This window comes from Bipolaris sorokiniana (genome assembly GCF_000338995.1).
Source record: "Bipolaris sorokiniana ND90Pr unplaced genomic scaffold COCSAscaffold_17, whole genome shotgun sequence".
Lineage (NCBI taxonomy): Eukaryota > Fungi > Ascomycota > Dothideomycetes > Pleosporales > Pleosporaceae > Bipolaris > Bipolaris sorokiniana.
In genome coordinates, this window is record NW_006911911.1 from 379,861 (window position 1) to 398,040 (window position 18,180).

The 18,180-nt window shown below is 51.8% G+C and overlaps 8 protein-coding genes across 8 annotated transcripts; 3 read left to right on the forward strand and 5 right to left on the reverse strand.

The window, feature by feature from the left end:
• The first annotated feature begins 861 nt into the window (after nt 1–861).
• Nucleotides 862–1,858, forward strand: COCSADRAFT_256601 (uncharacterized protein). Its single transcript, XM_007706827.1, has 2 exons — nt 862–1,550; nt 1,623–1,858. Exons 1-2 carry the CDS (start codon nt 1,057–1,059, stop codon nt 1,690–1,692), a joined length of 564 nt encoding a protein of 187 aa, XP_007705017.1. The 5' UTR covers nt 862–1,056; the 3' UTR covers nt 1,693–1,858.
• Nucleotides 1,859–3,004: 1,146 nt separating this feature from the next.
• Nucleotides 3,005–3,544, reverse strand: COCSADRAFT_65002 (uncharacterized protein; the record flags this gene model as incomplete). The annotated part of the gene is made up of 1 exon (XM_007706828.1): nt 3,005–3,544. A coding segment is annotated over one exon (540 nt), but the record flags the coding sequence as incomplete, so codon positions are not given.
• Nucleotides 3,545–3,926: 382 nt separating this feature from the next.
• Nucleotides 3,927–5,302, reverse strand: COCSADRAFT_347799 (uncharacterized protein; the record flags this gene model as incomplete). The annotated part of the gene is made up of 2 exons (XM_007706829.1): nt 3,927–4,809; nt 5,120–5,302. 2 exons carry the CDS (start codon nt 5,300–5,302, stop codon nt 4,132–4,134), a joined length of 861 nt encoding a protein of 286 aa, XP_007705019.1. The 3' UTR covers nt 3,927–4,131.
• A 506-nt stretch (nt 5,303–5,808) lies between these two features.
• On the forward strand, nt 5,809–7,289 carry COCSADRAFT_102003 (uncharacterized protein; the record flags this gene model as incomplete). The annotated part of the gene is made up of 4 exons (XM_007706830.1): nt 5,809–5,973; nt 6,029–6,204; nt 6,340–7,099; nt 7,164–7,289. The coding sequence occupies 4 exons, from the start codon at nt 5,809–5,811 to the stop codon at nt 7,287–7,289; spliced, it is 1,227 nt and encodes a 408-aa protein (XP_007705020.1).
• Nucleotides 7,290–7,533: 244 nt separating this feature from the next.
• On the reverse strand, nt 7,534–8,425 carry COCSADRAFT_256626 (uncharacterized protein). The gene is made up of 2 exons (XM_007706831.1): nt 8,149–8,425; nt 7,534–8,063 (listed from the first exon to the last, which is right to left on the reverse strand). Exons 1-2 carry the CDS (start codon nt 8,173–8,175, stop codon nt 7,623–7,625), a joined length of 468 nt encoding a protein of 155 aa, XP_007705021.1. The 5' UTR covers nt 8,176–8,425; the 3' UTR covers nt 7,534–7,622.
• Nucleotides 8,426–9,218: 793 nt separating this feature from the next.
• Nucleotides 9,219–14,601, forward strand: COCSADRAFT_164834 (uncharacterized protein; the record flags this gene model as incomplete). Its single annotated transcript, XM_007706832.1, has 2 exons — nt 9,219–13,733; nt 13,804–14,601. The coding sequence occupies 2 exons, from the start codon at nt 9,219–9,221 to the stop codon at nt 14,599–14,601; spliced, it is 5,313 nt and encodes a 1,770-aa protein (XP_007705022.1).
• A 36-nt stretch (nt 14,602–14,637) lies between these two features.
• COCSADRAFT_256655 (uncharacterized protein) lies at nt 14,638–14,967 on the reverse strand. The gene has a single exon (XM_007706833.1). It carries the CDS (start codon nt 14,880–14,882, stop codon nt 14,673–14,675), a length of 210 nt encoding a protein of 69 aa, XP_007705023.1. The 5' UTR covers nt 14,883–14,967; the 3' UTR covers nt 14,638–14,672.
• An 863-nt stretch (nt 14,968–15,830) lies between these two features.
• On the reverse strand, nt 15,831–17,176 carry COCSADRAFT_152826 (uncharacterized protein). The gene is made up of 2 exons (XM_007706834.1): nt 16,389–17,176; nt 15,831–16,325 (listed from the first exon to the last, which is right to left on the reverse strand). The coding sequence occupies exons 1-2, from the start codon at nt 16,975–16,977 to the stop codon at nt 15,925–15,927; spliced, it is 990 nt and encodes a 329-aa protein (XP_007705024.1). The 5' UTR covers nt 16,978–17,176; the 3' UTR covers nt 15,831–15,924.
• Between the last annotated feature and the right edge of the window lie 1,004 nt (nt 17,177–18,180).

Below are 18,180 nucleotides of genomic sequence, written 5' to 3' on the forward strand. Positions count from 1 at the left end.
CAGAAGACGCAATTTCGGGTCTCCTCCTCGTGACGGCGGGAAACCCGCTTTCCGTTTTCAGCGTATCCCAGTTCTCACTCCCCTCCCCCGCCTTTTCGCTACGTACCACACAACGTACTTTATTCGCTCACAACCAACAAAACAGTTAGAGTGCGTGACCTTGAGGTTTAATATCGGACCCGTTTTTTTTCTTGCACGGATTGTTCCGCGAACGGTAGCAACAGCACAAAAAGAAAGCGATAGGAGAAATGGGCTCAGGGCGCAAATGCCGAGGAGAGCGCGTGATATGCAAGTTGCAGTGTACTTTATGAGGTAGCGCCACGAGTGGGTAGATGGGGAAACATGGCGAATCAGTGGTAGTGGGGCAGATATTAACAAGGAAGAGAAAGGAGGGGGGAAAGGAGCCGAGTGGGCTTGGGAGAAAGAAAGAGCTCGGGTTTTTTCTGTTTTATCCTGTTTGTTGCCGGGTTTAGGGAAGATGTGTAAGTGATCTGTCAGCGGAAAGTAGGCGATGCAGAGGGATAAGCTGGGAAGACGACATCGCAATCGGGGGGCTAACGACTAGCTGGGAAATGTGGGGATGGTGGCTTGGGTGGTTACGTCGTGTCAGCCGCATGGGAACGAGGAACGTTTTTCTGTTTGTACATGTTGTGTTCTAAAACTTGAGACGTCGAGTTGAAGTCGTACAGTGATGTTAATTTTTGCTTCTGGGAAAGTGGGGGTTTGCACCATTACTACATGGTGATGTAGGAAATCGAAGAAATTATGGACATGAGGGTGTACATCAAGACTGTTAGGCAACCAGTCAGCTTTCGACATCTACAAAGGACCCTGCTACTCACATCTTGTTACTATCTACCCCAGCCATGCCCGTCTCATGTACGCATCACGACATGCACTTTGAAAGCCATCTCCACAAACCAAGCTACTACCCCCGTTGATCTCCCGTCGTGTTCCCGCCAGCCCGCCAGCCCGCCAGCCCGACCTACCGAAACCAGGCAAGCGCTTCCGAACACCGTATGTAGTACACATCTTATCTGAGAAGTCTAGAGCACTATGGGCCGTTTAGCTAGGTACGGCAGAAGCCTTGCGGACTTCATCAATGGCATTATCCCCGCTGCCATCATTGGATTCATCTGTCAATTCTACGCACAGAAAATATTACTCCAGTACCACCACTCCCTTGTCCACATTTTCGTACCGCCAAGGGGCAACTCAAACCTACCTTGGAGAATCCCGGGGGCGATAAACACATTCTTGTTCGCGCCACATTACTTCCCGACGAGACTGTGGCTATATCTCCATCCGCCGCCGTGTAACCATCACAGGTGTCAGTTACAGCGATATGTGTCGCCGCCACCGCCGCCACCACGGCCATGGTACATGTACATGAAACGCTTTTGCCAGCCAATAGGACTTCTCCCCAACACTTTCTGCTCTTCAAGGCGCTCTCAACAAGACGTCGACACGTCACCTTTTCTGCGTCTTCCGACGGAGCTGAGGAGCATGATATATGCCTATGCAAGCGGCACTGGCAGATACGAGATAAGGTACATGTGCATTCGTGTTTGCCTGGAAGGATTTGCTTGCTTTTCCGCAGATGATGCTGACGAGTGCGAAAGTTCCGAAGATATTGCTGTCTATCGTCCGCAGAGGAAGCAAAGAGAAGATGCTGTTTCCTACATACTTTGAGACGATGCTATAATTTCTATACATGGAGGCTGTCCGGCGATAAAATTGCTCCTGGTTTGTAAGAAGGTATACCAGGAAGCGCGCGAGCAGTTCTTGTCGACGACGGCATTCGAGTTGCATCCGTTGACTCCGAGTGATGGCTCCTGGATGTATGAGTACTACGCCTCTATGCTGGAGCATCCGGCGTATGAACGCCTAGTGAAATCAGCATATGTACAGATGATGAGAAAGGCACGGTTGCGCGTCGATATAGCAAGGTTTAGTTGTTATCGGCAGAGGCAACCGCGTGGGCCACGTGCCCGCATGGAGACTGTGTGTGCATATGATGAGATTCATTTGAAGACTTGTACAGAGATGCTTTGGAGGAGTTCGACGAGATTGTGTGAGATTCTAAAGATAGCTGCGCCTAATTTGATGGTCGTGGATGTGCATTGGGTTGATGACTTTCCGCATGCGGTTAGCGGGCGTGATACGGAGATGAGAGCGAGCATTTTGCGGCCATTTTCTGAACTTGATGGTGTAACTTTGCGGGCGAAAAAGCCAGTCATGGCGGGTAATGGAAGAGTGGAAGTTTTCAGATGATTAAAAGTACATTTGTGTAATCTGCATGGTAAAGAAAGGCAATGTAGGAAATTACCTTGGTAAAGTAAGGATGGAAAATAGTGATGCTTCTAAACTATACACTAGCCGAAGCAAATTGAGGGACCGAGTCCTGTCCTTGAACGACACCTAATACCCAAGCAAATGAAGCCATATACTGCCAGATTCTATGGATATAATTTTAATACCACCAGCTTCCCACAAATTTGAGTCAGTAGCCCGTAGTTTCCAACAAAATCATGGAAGAGCGGCAACTGCAACGGCCCAATAGTCCGGTAACATGTGACACTATTCGATCGCGTTCCACTCAGCTACCTGGACAATCCTTAAGGCGATAGAGGTAAAAACAATCGGATTCGTGTATTCCCAACCCATTCTATTGCGCACAATCGAGGCACGTGCCTTTGACATCGGCATACATCTGGTCGAGCTTACGAACGACTCGGGCATTCAGAGAGCCAGCCGATTTACAGTTGCACCTGAAACTTTCGCAAAATTTAGCCAGAGTCTTTGTAATAGGAGTACCAACCTGTGTCAGTCGGTCCCTGATTTTCTTGATAGACTGTTGCACGAGATGCCACATTCCTCCGGATACGAGAGTATGGAATACAGTGCCAACACGCAACTTGAGCCAGTCGCATGCGTCCTTTTCATTGACAATAGCACCGAGAGCTTCCTCCACTTGCTTCTGACATAAAATCTGGGAAGCTCCTACTTTTTCGAACAGAGTTACCGGTAGTCTTTCGTGACCTTTCATAGCAGTGGCGATGTCAGTGATAGCTAACCAATCTCGAATTATGCTTCGTGTAATTTTGTTGAACGATTGATGCAGATCGAAGAAGTGTGTAGCAAGAATCAACTTCTCGAAATCCGCATCCTCTGGGTTCTGCAAAAGGAAGGAAAGCCAAATCAAAGAATGCGTTTGGACAGCTTCTGTGCATGAGTACTTGTGGCAAACATATGCGAAATTGGCGAACTCGGTGACATTCAGCGTGTCTGGCAGCTGGAATGTTTTGAAACGAGTAATCAGGCATATCAGAAAAATCGATTTCGGATCATCACCGGGAAGTGGTACAGTATGCGGTGAACTTGTCGACAAAGCGTGGCCCGCATAGGAGCCATGGCAAAACATGATAGAAAATACGGGCGAGGCATGGCTAAGGACCACAGATGAGACCAAAACCTTGCGCATTCCCTGTCCAGGTATTCTCTCGATAAGCTCAAGGATGACGTCTCCTAAAGTAGTTATGACTTCTGGGTGTCTTCCTCCTGTAGATATGTCAGTGAATTCTGTCGGAGTATTAGGAACCGTAGATCCTGCCGGACTATCAGGATCCGTAGGTTCTGCTCGACTATCAGGACCCGTAAGGTCAAACCGTTTCCGGGATGGACATGTATCGTCGTTCTTACGCTTTTGTGGAGTATTCATGGTGCTGCCGTGGTGCTTGTAACTGATGAGTTGTGGTTGTCTAAGCTGAAATTATGTTACGAGAGAAGCATTCATATCTGTGAGGACTTGTGGACATTGTGAATGACCATGAACCATTGTAACCTTGACGATCACTTCAACTTTGATTAGACTTTACCTCAAAGTCCCCCTTTCTTGGATAATCAAAATCTGCCTATATGCGGTGTTTGTTCCATTAATCGTACCAGACTCTTTTACCATTACGCAAGGATCGTTTAGAAATGCTCTTCAGGTTGTTGCATTATATAGAGATGATGGTGTTTCGGTTTTGGAGTCGGCGGAAAACAGGTGGCCTAGAGTGCAGAGTAGAGGCCATGTGGTCGATTTTGCGCAGTTCAGGCGCATGAAAGGGGTCAGTCATTCTTGAAAAATTAACAGACACGGAGCATGCTGAGGACGCTTAGTGATGAGCTCTTCATGAAGATCGGTGCAGATTGTGAATGGCTGGCACGAGAGAATGCCCGAACCATGTGTCCACAATGGACATTGTGAAGCGATTGGCCACTTTGCGAGTGAGTGCCATTCGACTCGAGGAAGATACGAAACGCCACACAAACGAAGACAAGACCGAAGGATGAGGTGTGGGAGAGGCAAGAATTTCCATTCCAGCCCAAGAACAGGACATGTGCACCTTCTAATGCTCCTGTAAGCTGAGGACTAGCAAGGCGCGGGATCAGTCTACTGGATCGGGAGAAGCAATGCGTAGCGTCAACTGGCGATGTGGATTTAGCACGAATTGCCGCTTGCTGGAACAATGGAGGGGCAGGCAAAGTGGTGTCGGCGCCGCGTTTCGGCCGAAAGATAAGAAGCATCTCCGGGCCCTGAGCACCGAAACTCGGAGGGAACGAGGTGAACACCGACCGTCGTCCTACTTTGCTGCGAGCTTCGTTCGGCTTTTGGCGGCGACAACTCGCAGCCGCAGAAAGGCGAGACTCGACCGCGAGGGGCAGCCCCATTTGCGTCTGCGGCGGGACGGCATTTGGGGTTTCGGTCGTCTGGATCGGCTTGGCCGCGACAAGACACTCGATATGGAGTTGGGTGTGCCAGCACTGCGCCTATTACATACATACACCCCACTACGTGTCGTGTCCACGGAGCTCAGGATAGTCACCCGTGGCGCCAGTCACGGTGGCCATAGTATACTGAACACACTTGTTTCTCTTGTATACACGCAGACAACAGTACCCAGCTCGATGACCAGGGGGCAAGACTACTACTGTGTATGCAGCAAAACACACAGCTTACTTGCATTGGAGCCCCGCAGCCCCTCGATCAAGGCTTTGGAGGCTGACGAGATGGAGCACTAGCGTACGCGCGTGTAAGATCCCTCAGGCCCAAGACGAGGCTCGATTTACGCACCTCCACATGCGTGCCATCGCGGTCGGGCAGCTGCTCCGGCAACGGAGCAATTGTATTGGCCCACTTGGTCTCATCGACTACTGTGTACGCTACCCGTCTCTCGCGAGAGACTTCACGATTCCAGAATAGGGAATCGACTGCTAGTGCCCGGCCCTGGCGCATCTTCGACCTGGTTCGCGCCATTGGATGCGACCCCGCACCAGGTGCAATGCGAAGTAATTCCCAAACACGACCGTCGTACCCGCAGGCGCCGCTCTTGGCCCAACCTGTCTTTGCACGTACCGTGTCGCATTGAACCAAGTGGGGGAAAGGGCCAGCTGAGTTTACACTCGGGGCCCACGACCCAAAGAGCGAAGCCAACGACACGCGTGGTGGGGACGAGCGGAGGATATATAATGAGCCCCCTCACGACCCCTCAATTGCTTCTTCATCACATCAACCTCGTTTTGTACATAGATCTCACGATCAATTGTCTTCCATATTGCCAGAGACGTCACTTCGGTCCGCAAGAGGTATTGCGACCCACGCACCCCCTCTTTTGTCCTGCTCCTTGCTTGTAGCAGAACCGCATACGGCTTACTGATCTTGCGTCAGGAACACGTACCTTGACCTGTCCCCCGTAGGATTTTACTATATATCTTCACTTGGGATCCTCGAGTCTTTGCATCTCACAAGCTCAACAACTCAAAATGGTATTTGCCCGTGCTGCCTCGCGCCTTGCCCGCCCTGCCTCGTCCCTCCTCAGCGCTCGCGCCGGACCCCGATTGACTTCGTCGCTGCGACAACCCAATGCTTTCAGAACGCTGACCGCGACCGCTTCGCAACAGGGAAAAGTTCTTCTTGTCCTTTACGATGTAAGTTTTGCCAATTGGAACCCCTTTTGGTGCTGTAGTCTAACAGTGACGGTAGGGTGGCATCCACGCCGAGCAGGAGCCCCAGCTTCTCGGTACCACTGAGAACGAGCTCGGTATCAGGAAATGGATCGAGGAGCAAGGCCACGAGCTGGTAACCACATCCAACAAGGAGGGCGAGGACTCTGAGTTCGACAAGCACCTTGTTGATGCTGAAGTTATCATCACCACTCCGTACGTCAGAGCTACCCCGCAGTGCCCACTAGGGCGGCCCCACCAGCACGCGTCAAGCTCGCTGTCGGCATGCACTAGTAATGCAAACACCATGATGTAAGGGAACGTTTCGGCTAATTGCTCGGGGATCAACAGTTTCCACCCCGGTTACCTTACCGCAGAGCGTCTCGCCAAGGCCAAGAACCTGAAGCTTGCCGTTACTGCTGGTATCGGATCTGACCACGTCGACCTCAACGCTGCGAACAAGACAAATGGCGGTATCACAGTCGCCGAGGTTACTGGCTCCAACGTCGTCTCTGTCGCTGAGCACGTCGTTATGACCATCCTGACTCTCGTCCGCAACTTTGTCCCCGCCCACGAGCAGATTGCCAAGGGTGAATGGAACGTTGCTGAGGTCGCTAAGAACGAGTACGACCTCGAGGGCAAGGTTGTAGGAACCGTTGCTGTCGGACGTATCGGAGAGCGTGTGCTCCGCCGTCTCAAGCCTTTCGACTGCAAGGAGCTGCTGTACTTTGACTACCAGCCTCTGTCTGCGGAGAAGGAGAAGGAGATTGGCTGCCGCCGTGTTGAGAACCTCGAGGAGATGCTTGCTCAGTGCGACGTTGTCACCATCAACTGCCCACTGCACGAGAAGACACGGGGTCTGTTCAACAAGGAGCTCATTTCCAAGATGAAGAAGGGCTCATGGCTGGTCAACACTGCCCGTGGTGCCATTGTTGTCAAGGAGGATGTCGCACAGGCTCTCAAGGACGGCCACCTCCGTGGATACGGTGGTGATGTCTGGTTCCCTCAGCCCGCTCCCAAGGACCACCCACTCCGCTATGCCACCAACCCATGGGGCGGTGGCAACGCCATGGTTCCCCACATGTCCGGTACCTCCATCGACGCACAAAAGGTAAGATCGAAATCGAGAGAGAGAGAGAGAGTTGCAGCAAGGATGATACTGATTATAACTGCAGCGCTACGCCGACGGCACCAAGGCCATCCTGGACGAGTACTTCTCCGGCCGCCACAACTACCGGCCCGAGGATCTTATTGTGCACAAGGGCGACTACGCGACCAAGGCGTACGGCCAGCGCAAGTAAACGGGCCACATTGGCATGTTTGGCAGGCTAGCGACCATTTTGAGCGATTTGGGACGAATTTCCTTTTAGTTATCAGGGCGCTGGATGCAATCACCCGCCCACCCATGTATATGAATATATTCACTGAAAGTCTATGCATGTTTCCTGATGAGTGATGTCTAAAAGTGTGTGTATGGTTTGTGCAAAGTTGGCTTTTCTCAGCCTTGAAAATGGCAAGGGTTGGTGTTTGTGTTTGCTAGGAAATGGTATGAGGCCAAGGAAAAGAATCAGATTATAGGTAAATGCAAGGTGAAGAAGGGGTCTTTTGTGAGATGGACAGTGGAAGCAGTGGTGTCATGGGTGCCGTGAGCGAGAAGGGCGGGTGTCGTCATCGCTCTCATCCTCGCTGTCGTCCTTGAAGCCTTCTTCGAGGTCCCTGCCAAGACGAATCTCGTCGTCCATCATGCTTCTGCGCTGCTCGAGGGCCTCTCTCCTCCTCTCGTCAATCGGGTCAAAGCCGACCATGCCCTCGCCCTCTTCGTCGTCAAAGAGCTCATCATCGTTCTGGCTGTTTCCGTGGATGACGCCGCGCTGTCTCACCCAGGCCGAAGGAGCAAACAGGCCATAGAGGGCGTCTGAGAGTTTTGTGCGCCAAGAGGTTGGGAAGTCGGTGACGCCTGGGGTAACAGGCAGGTACTGGCTGTAGCGGCTGCGGTGGCGGCGCACAAAGGGCAGGATGATAAGGGCGAGCAGGACATAGAGGATGGCGGCGAGGAAGAGCGGCACGAGAATGGTCTTTCAGGGAGGTGGTTTTGTCAGCCATGTCACGTCTATATATTTATGTACGGTGTTTGTATGTGGCGTGTACAGACCAACTCACTTTTAAGAAATGCGTCGAGCCCGTCATGACTGCGGATGCATGTATGTATTGTATGTAGAGGTCTAGTGAGCGAAGACGTGGGCGACGCGGGACTGCGACTGTCTAGGCCGGCCACGGATCTAGATCGCTGAGACACGAGGGGCCAGAGACGTCAGAGAGGTGTGACAGGCGACAGGCGGTTATGCAGGCGGCGGTGGTGGTGGTGGGTGCCTGCTGCGCCACAGCTCACTTTGGACCCGCGCAACGGACAAACGCGTTCTGGGCTTTTTGGGGGGTAGGATGAAAGAATGAAGGTTTGCGGATGGGATGGCCGGGAATGGCTTGGAGCGGCCATGCGTAGGGGCCTAGGGGGCTCCCTACTTACTTTACTGTGCCTGCAAACTACGGGCTATGGCGCCACGCCCACACGGACATTGCGCACGTCTCAGGAGAACGTCGGGGCCAGGGCGGGCGGGCCTCAGGCCATGGCACTCGCGCACATACACGGACGAGACAGTTGCGGAGCGGCCCTCGGTGCGCTGTAACGAGGAGTGCGTTTTGGCCGAGGGTGGAGTGTATGGATCTTGTTCTAGTATGTCTGTATACTTACTTGTATACTTACATATATACATACATACACACGTGTGGCATCATAGACCAAGCGCCCGTCCTGGGACTACCATCCATCCACATATACGTAACTACCGTAGTAGCAATACTACGACATACGCCCATACTATTTGTCTACCCACCCCGGCCCAGTTGGGCGTTGTGGCGCGCTTCTCTCTTCAGGAGGAGGCGCTAGTACTCGGCAACTTCCCGCGACTGACCTGCAGCCGCATTGCCCACCACAGAGCCCCCCTCCCCCCCTCCCCTCAAAGGGATTCCCTATTACTTCAACGCCCCAAAAGCAAAAGCCCCGCACCCTCGCTGGACTCGTACACTGAACCGCAGTCACGGCCTGCCATCGCTTGCCCCGTGCCGCCAGAGTTCGCGAGTGGCGGTAGTGCACCTGCACTGAGGGGAACGGAGCACTCGTCGGGCGGCGCGCTCCAGGTCGGCTGCATTGGGCACAGAATCTCGCTATAGGGATGGATGGCAAGGGTCGGCAATCTTCCGCCGGCAAGTTCTTCGGGCGCCGTCTGCACAAGGACAAGGAGAAGGGCGGCAGCGATTCAAAGCATACTGCCTCGTCTTCGATCGACAGCCCCCCGGGCAGTTCATACGGCTCCCAGTCGTCCCGCCACTCGCAAAGACATTCCATCGGCGGCGCGTCCATAGACCAGAGGCCCGTGTCCATGACCGCTGAGGGCATCTTTGCGCGAGCAGGCCCCGTATCATCCATTGACTCGCCCCGAGACGACAACTTCAAGTCGGGCGAACCGCTGCCACATCACCTGAACAAGGGCGGCAGCGACTTCCACCAGTACCCCGTCTTCACGGGCAACAACATGCCTCCCAACGGCTACTCCAACCAGGGCCCGCCTAGGCCCCCGCCGCACTCGTCGCACACCACCATTGCCTCGAGCAACCCGGGCGACCGTGGTGTCTCGATGCAGCAATGGGGCACTCGCGGCAGCAGCAGAGATGGCTCCTATCCCCAGTACCCCCCAAACGACGCCAGCTTCTCGCGCACCTCGTCCGACCAAGCCAGCGTCTACAGCAACGACTCCAGGTCGCGTGCTAGCAACACCTTCTACCCCCAAAACTCTTCGCAGTCGACATTTTCGTCCGTAGGCCTCGACCCTGGCAGCCTCCTGCCCACCGCCGCACCAGCCTCCCGCGACTCGCACCGTCACTTGCTGCACTACAATGTCTCGTCCCCGACGGCCTCGACGGCTTCCTTTCCCCAAAATACCCTCAGCATACAACGGCCCCCCGACCATATTGTCGAGAAGGAGTTTATGAACCTCATGGTCAAGCGAGGATGGAAGAGTTTACCCGAACAGGCGCGGCGGCAGATGGAGGCATACAAGATTGACAAGAAGTGGACACTTGTGTACCAGGACAAGCTTGCTGAATTCAAGCATGAAGAGAAGAAGCGCCAGACCCAGCGGATAACATATGGAGGCGGCGGCGGTGGCGGAGGAGGCATGGTTGGGAATCAAGACATTTTGATACGAGCCGAAGAAGAAGGATCCCCCGAGTGGTATGTCAAGAAGGTCATGGACAACTCGATAACGATCAAGCAAATGTCAAGTTTGGAGATTAGCTTGAGAACCCAGCCAATTGCCTGGGTCAGGGGCTTCATCGAAGCCCAAGGTCAAATCGCCCTCACGAATGTCCTGGCCAAAATCAACCGCAGAAAAGGCACAGGGCCTCAACCCCCTCCTAGCGTCATTGCACAAAAAGCAGAGAATGACGTGGAACGCGAATACGAAATTATCAAGTGCCTGAAGGCGCTGATGAACAACAAATATGGCGCCGACAACGCCTTGAACCACCCGTCAATCATACAGGCGCTGTGTGGTTCTTTAATATCATCACGACTGAATACACGAAAACTCGTCTCGGATGTCTTGACTTTCTTGTGCCACTGGGGCAATGGAAGCGGACACGAAAAAGTGCTACAAGCACTCGACAACCTCAAATCACAATATGGTGAAAACAGCCGCTTCGACGCATGGATGCGTATCGTCGAGGTCACAGTTGATGGCCGTGGAAAGATGGGATCCATGGTCGGCGCATCAGACGAAGTCCGCAGTGGAGGAATTGGCGTAGAGAACCTCCTCATGGAATACGCCATCGCAACCCTCTTCCTCATCAACATGATTGTCGATGCGCCAGAGCGTGATCTCCAGCTTAGGATGCACGTGCGAGCTCAGTTCACAGCATGTGGCATCAAGCGCATCTTTAACAAGATGGAGGGCTTCCAGTACGACGTCATTGACAAACAAATCGAGCACTATCTCGAGAATGAAGCAGTCGACTATGAAGATTTCCTTCAAAAGGAGAACAGCTCCATGATGGACAATGTCGAGGGCGAAACCAAGGATCTGAATGACCCTCTACAAATCACGGACGCCATTATGAGCAAGATTAGTGGAACCAGGGCACAGGATTACTTCACGTCGGCTATGCAACACCTGTTGCTGATGCGGGATACAGAGAGCGAAGACCGGTTACGCATGTTCCAATTGGTAGATCAAATGCTCAGTTATGTGGCTATGGACCGCAGACTGCCAGACATGGATCTGAAGCAAAGTCTGAACTTTACTGTTCAGTCTTTGCTTGACAAGCTGTATACCGACTCTGAAGCCCGCCAAGTACGCGATGAGGCTGTCGAAGCACGCCAGATTGCAGACTCGGCCATTGCGGAGCGCGATGAGATGAAAGCGCAGCTCGAGTTGGGTGCTGACGGCTTGGTGTCGAAGCTCCAGAAACAACTGTCAGAGCAAGAGCGCATCATTGAGCTCCGTGGCAGACAGGTCGAGTCGATGAAGGCGGATCTTGCCGAGATGCAGAGGATACGAGCACAAGAGCTGCAACGAAACGAGCTGGAGACGCGTGAACTGTACCTGATGCTTAGAGACGCCCAGGATGTTGCAGCGTCAGCAGCGAAGAAATCTGGCAAAGATGGCCTCGGTGCTACGGACCCTACTCAAATGCAGGGTATCATGGATCGTGAACGCCTCATGAACAGATTGGAGATTCAACTGCAGAGAGCCAGGACCCAAGCCACTCTGGAAGGCAGGACTTTGAACTTGCAGCCGAGTGAGAAGCTCAGGGAGTTGCGAGAAAAGATGGAGGGTGATGTCCCAGTCATGTCCGAACAAGGCTATGGAGGTCTTCAACCGACCTCATTCGGGTCAGTACGTGCCAAGAGTGGAGTACCACGCAGGAAACCCCTCCCTGGTCTTCCCGGTCAGAATGGCGAGGATGCTGAGTTCTCTGAGATGGATGATGACGATGTTGTTATTGAGAAGCCCCGTCTTATCCAAATGCACAAGCCCAAGCTCAGCGCGTCCACAGCTAATGCTCTTATGGCCGATATTACCTCCAACGTCAAACGATACGACGAATCTGATACTGAAGACAATGGCGATGGCGTTACTACCGGACCATCCCACCCAAGCCTTGACTCCGACTCACCAAAGACACCAGCCGATGGTGATGCATCGAAAGCTGCTGGAGCTCCGCCTCCACCTCCACCACCTCCACCACCTGGTGCTCTTGGATTCCCTACCAACATACCCGTACCACCCCCTATGCCTGGCACTACGGGAGCTCCTCCGCCTCCTCCACCACCGCCGCCACCGCCTCCGGGCAAACTTGGTTTCAAAGCGGGCATTCCTCCACCACCTCCTATGCCGGGTGGTGGCATGCCGCCACCGCCGCCACCTCCACCAATGCCAGGTGCCAAGATGCCTGGTTTCCTTCCCAAAGCGCCTGGCTTTGGTGCCGCCCAACAGTTTGCCCTTTCCGGACCCCGGCCTAAGAAGAAGCTCAAGGCTCTTCATTGGGACAAGGTCGACCAACCCACCACAACGGTGTGGGCCACGCGTGGCCTTACTTCAGAAGAGAAGGAAGAAAAATATCAAGAACTTGCGAAAAAGGGTGTCTTGGAGGAGGTCGAGAAACTGTTCTTGGCCAAGGAGATCAAGGCGATTGGCAAGAAAGGTGGCAAGAAGGACGAAAAGAAGCAGATTATTTCCCGCGACCTCATGCAAAACTTCCAAATCAGCATGGCCAAGTTCTCGTCTTATGGTGTTGAGGAAATTGTACGCATGATTATCCACTGCGACAGTAAGATTTTGGACGACCCCGTTACCATGGATTTCTTGCAGAAGAACGACTTGTGCGATATTCCTGACAACACTGCCAAACTCATGGCTCCTTACTCCAAGGACTGGACCGGACCTAATGCTCACGACAGTAAACGTGAGCAAGATCCAAACGAACTAACCAGAGAAGATCAAATTTATCTTTACACGGCTTACGAGCTCCATCATTACTGGAAAAGTAGGATGAGGGCGCTTACGCTCACTCGTACGTTTGAAATCGAGTACGAAGAAATATCCAACAAGCTTCTGGAGATCTCGCGCGTGTCAGAGAGCTTGAGAGATTCGTCTAGTTTGATCAGCGTCCTGGGTCTTATTCTCGATATTGGTAACTTCATGAACGATGCCAACAAGCAAGCTAGCGGTTTCAAGCTGTCCACTCTCGGTCGATTGGGTATGCTCAAGGACGACAAGAACGAGTCTACGTTTGCCGATGTCGTTGAGAGAATTGTGCGCAACCAATATTCTGGATGGGAAGGTTTCACCGACGAGATCAGCGGTGTCGTGACGGCGCAAAAGATTAACGTTGAGCAACTACAAAACGACGCCAGGAAGTACATTGACAATGTCAAGAACGTCCAAATGTCGCTCGACTCTGGTAACCTTTCGGACCCCACAAAGTTCCATCCTGAAGACAAGGTATCGATTGTTGTGCAGAGACACATGAAGGAGGCTAGAAGGAAGGCAGAGCAATTGCAGGTCTTCCTTGAGGATATGCAAAAGAGCTACGACGACATTATGGCGTTCTATGGAGAAGACCCGAGTGACGATAGTGCGAGAAGAGATTTCTTTGCGAAGCTGGCCAACTTTGTCCAAGAGTGGAAGGTAAGTCAACTTGATCTATACTTTCCCATTACGGGTGTATTGCGTTTGTCTGGTTGCTAACTCGCTTCAGAAATCCAAAGACAAGAACATCCAACTCGAGGAACAACACCGCCGCAATGAAATTTCTATGCGCCGCAAGCAAGCTCAAAACTCCAACCCTCTCTCTCCCAACGCACTGTCCGACTCGGACGCGCCCAAATCCCCCGCCTCCACAGGCGCCATGGACGATTTGCTCCAGAAGTTGCGTGCCGCGAAACCAGAAGCAAGAGATCAACGCGATCGCCGTCGTCGTGCCCGCTTAAAGGACAAACACCAAGTCCGCGTGGCTAGTGGCCAAAAGATGCCAGAAATTGGCGTCAACGTAGAGGACGACAAAGAAAAATCTCAAGAAGCAGACGAAAAGAGCAAGCTCCTCAGCCCCACGAGCGATACTGCCGAAAGCGATGCCAGCTCTAGCGGCGGCATCGCAGCCATTGCCTCAGATGCCGCAGAAGCAGACATTGCCGACCGCGCCGCCGCCATGCTCGAGGGCCTCCAATCCGGCGCCTCCATCAACAAAGACGGCTCGCTATCTGTGCGCCGGCGCAGAGAAAGCGCAGACACCGAACGCCAACGGCGAAGGAACCGCCGCCAACAAGCTGCCTCTGCCAAAACCGAGGATGGCCTACTAAGTCCCTCCGCTATACCTGAAGAAGGCGGCGACAACGGTGGTGCTAGTAACGCTAGTATAGACGGTGCCACCGCTACTACTACTACCGAAGACGCAGACCTCGATGCAGAGAACCCACCTACCACCCCTGTTACGGTTGTTCATCCCCCGAGTCCAGAGCTCAAGGGTAGGGACTTGCCTACGCCGCCGCCTGAGTAATTTGAGAGCTTGTTACATCTTTTTTGTAATTTTTCTTAAGGAAGGGCTTGGCAAGGGATTCTTCTGGGTATTTAAAGGATAAGGGTGTAGATGATGGGGAGGTGGTTGCCTGTATAGGAAGGGAGAAGAGAGAGGGGTGCGCAGCGTAATGTGTTGTTTTTTCTTGTGAGTTGCAGCAGTTGATCAGGTACCTTTATCGATCTACTAGCAAGACCTTGTTTTGTTGAGCTGTTGTCGTGTGATGGACTATCCTTTGTTTTGTTTTTTTTCCTCTTCTTCATTGTATTGTTCGTTCTCCTTTGCACACCCGATTATTATTTTTGTACCCCTTCTTTTTGCAGATTTTTCTTTACGCCATCATTCTTGGAAAAATCTTTGGATACCCGTCATTCCCCCACTTTTTTCCCCGTCCCCACGCTTCTTTTTTTTTCTTGTTATACTTTAGTTAATTCAAGATGTTTGGTTGCTTGCATGGTATCGGTCTGGCAAGGTGCATGTGTGTTGCGGGTTGGGATAGGATGGTAGGATAGGATAAGGAAAGAAAGGGATTAATATGGGGGCAGGAGGAGTAGGTAGGCATGTATGTATGTGTATGGAATGGATAGGGTAATTTTTTTTTGACTTTTTGGGGTATATAACTTTTCCCGATTTTGTTTGTTTAGAATGTTGTGCTTGAAAGTAGGGTGCATTGTAGTGCGTTATGGTTGCGTTTGGACTGTGCGGGTGAAAAGGGACATGGGAAATTGGGAATGCGGGTACCGGGCATGCATGGAGTGGGTTACCGAGAGAGTTAGTCGCATTTGCATGGTGCCATTTTTGTTGTCTTTCTTTTTCGAATTCGTAGAGTGTGGAGGTGGGGAGATAGAGTAGAGACTGACAATGTAAGAAGTCTATCAATCTTCTTGTGTGTGTGTATTGGTCATCTCTGAGACTTGGAACTTCTGATGTATAGATGGGAGTATGGGTAAATGGCAGTGACCTTTTTTTTCGGGAAGAACAGTTTACAGTTGATACTCTAGTCCTCAGTTGAGTTGTTACAACTGGCTTATAGGGGGTGGGTGAAGTGTCATGTTAGTCACTGAACTATCAATAATCTCAATCTAGGAATCTTCTCAGATCAAATACTGATTTTTTTCCTAATCCTGTAACACCTTACAAATACAATTCCCTTCCATCTTCCAAACACAATGGTATCATAAAACACAAATCGTGAAATAGAAACATACAATATAACAACGACAAAAGAAAAAGCCGAAATATACACAAAAATATCGTAACACATGTTCAAGATCGGCCTTCCACTCAATCCCCCCTTTACACCACCTACCACGTAAACCTCCCCGAAACCCTCCTCTCCTTAACCTCCCTCTTCGCCGCACTACTCTTCGGCAACGCACTTGTACAATCAATCATATTCCGATTCGTCACACCCATCATCCCCATCTTAACCATAGCCACAACAAACGCATCATCCCACGCCTTCTTACTAACCCCAAACCGCGCAAAAGCCAGCGCAGTCGCCGGGTTCCTCGCAATATTTCTGTCGGCTGGGAGGATGAAGGGTGCATTTCCACGCAGAGTCTCGGTGTAGTATTTGATGTCCCAGACGCCTGGGGTGGAGTCGAGAGCGGCGCCGGCTTGGGAGGGGTCGACGAATTGTTGTTTGGCGGTTGAGTGGGCGCCGAGGAGGGCGGCGAGATCGACGGGGCTAAAACCTTTGGATGCTGTTGTGTATATTGTTAGAAAGAGGGGTTTCTCTCAAGGAATATTGTTTGGAGGGAACTTACAGAATAATCTGACGACATCGTTTCCTCTGGCATCGCCTCGTGGTAGTATTCTCCAGTCGTTTTCGCGGCTAGAATCTTGTCGCCCGATTCGGATGGGGACGACGGGTCCTTCAGGACATGTCTTGACGGCGTGTGCGGCGGCGAACTGGATGAGATCTCCGACGCCGACGTTGGTTTGCGAGGCTACACCTGCGAGGTTGCTGCAGAAGCGCTGGAGGCCGCGGCTGGGGGCTTGTGCACACTCGTTGGCTAGGATGAGAGAGCCATCACAAGCTCCTGGGAAGCAGTCGTGGAAAGCAGCTCGGATGGCGGCCCGAGCAGCATCTGTGCATTCGCCGTTTGCGGAGAATTGTTGGGTAAGAGTGGCGGATATTTGGGTCCAGATGGCAGGGCATTCGCTTGTATCTTGTTTGTTGCCGCCGCCGAAGATGCTGCTGAGTAGGCCGAAGACGTTGATGAACTGTCGTTTCTGTACTGGAGCTGGATCTGCCACTATCCACTTCTCATCTTCGCCGAATGTGTCGTTGTTGTAGGCTTGGACTGTGCTGGCAGCCGCTAGGCCAGAGACCAGAATATTGCGAATATACATTAGGTATGGAAGGTAAAAACCACGATTGTGACCAAAAGACTATTCTGGGATAGGAGTTGAAATGACTGGAAGAAGCTGTAAAGCAAAGTAATGAAAGAGTGTGATAGTATTGATTCCAAATACAAAGATGTCTGAGGCTCATCTACTTATACCTAGCGATATCTTTCGGACGGCAGAGGGACAGTACTCACGATTAATGTTCATCCATGACATGGCACGAGCAGATCTGCATCCGAACCCTGAAGCTTGAGGGTAAGCTTTAGAGAAAATTCTGAAATAGAAACAGATCTGACGGGCCGCTAGTCAGGTGATGAGAATGACCCGCTGTTGTTTTGAAGAACCGTTACCCACTAACATGTTTCCAATATGGTAACGCATGCTTGCAGTTCAGCAAAGGGTAGCCGAAGTGCAGATCGTCTTTGGACATGCAGCGTGATTACAACAACCTACCTCATAAGACGAGATGAGCATGTTTGGGAGCTTGGGTTAGCAACGTCTTACTCGCCAACATCTCATGGCGGTTGTGTTGTGCATCTCTGCCGTCAGCCTAGAACATACGTAATGCGCTACCGGGAAGCACCATTCCAGAAGCATTTGACACCGTTTTACAAGAGGGAAAAAATTCCAATGGTAACACCTTTTTAGGAATCCAGGAGACCATGTACTGCCTGATTAGAGGTGAACCCTTTTCGTGTCGAAACAATAAGTTACTAAAGAAAGGCGTTGGGATGATGTCTATTGTTTCAGGATAGATTTAGACTAGCGAGCGCTACGGAGCAGATCATCATCGGCAATAAACGAGGATCGTCGCGACCCTGGGGGTTGGGCCATAGAAGCCATAAGTTTGAGGCATTAGGGATTAAGATTGACCTTCACCAGACGGGAACTAGTATACCTAGGTTGTTTATCGTGGGCTTGTCAGCGACGTATTCAAACATCTAGACCAATCTTCTTCATCAGGTGCTTTCCCAATAAAATAGGAAAGTAAGGTGCTATTATGGAAAAAGAACACCGGTGTTGAATTCGGGGAAAGCGGCACAGGGACTCGAGTGGGTGTTGTGTTGGAAACGCGAAGTGGATGCCTCGAGGAAGATAGTCAAAACGGTAGTCCCCTAGCGAGAACCTTATTGCCGAATTGCGCCCTTGCAATTAGTTCTCGCCCCACTAGTACCGCTTCCTCGATGATGGTCTCCCGTACAAGCA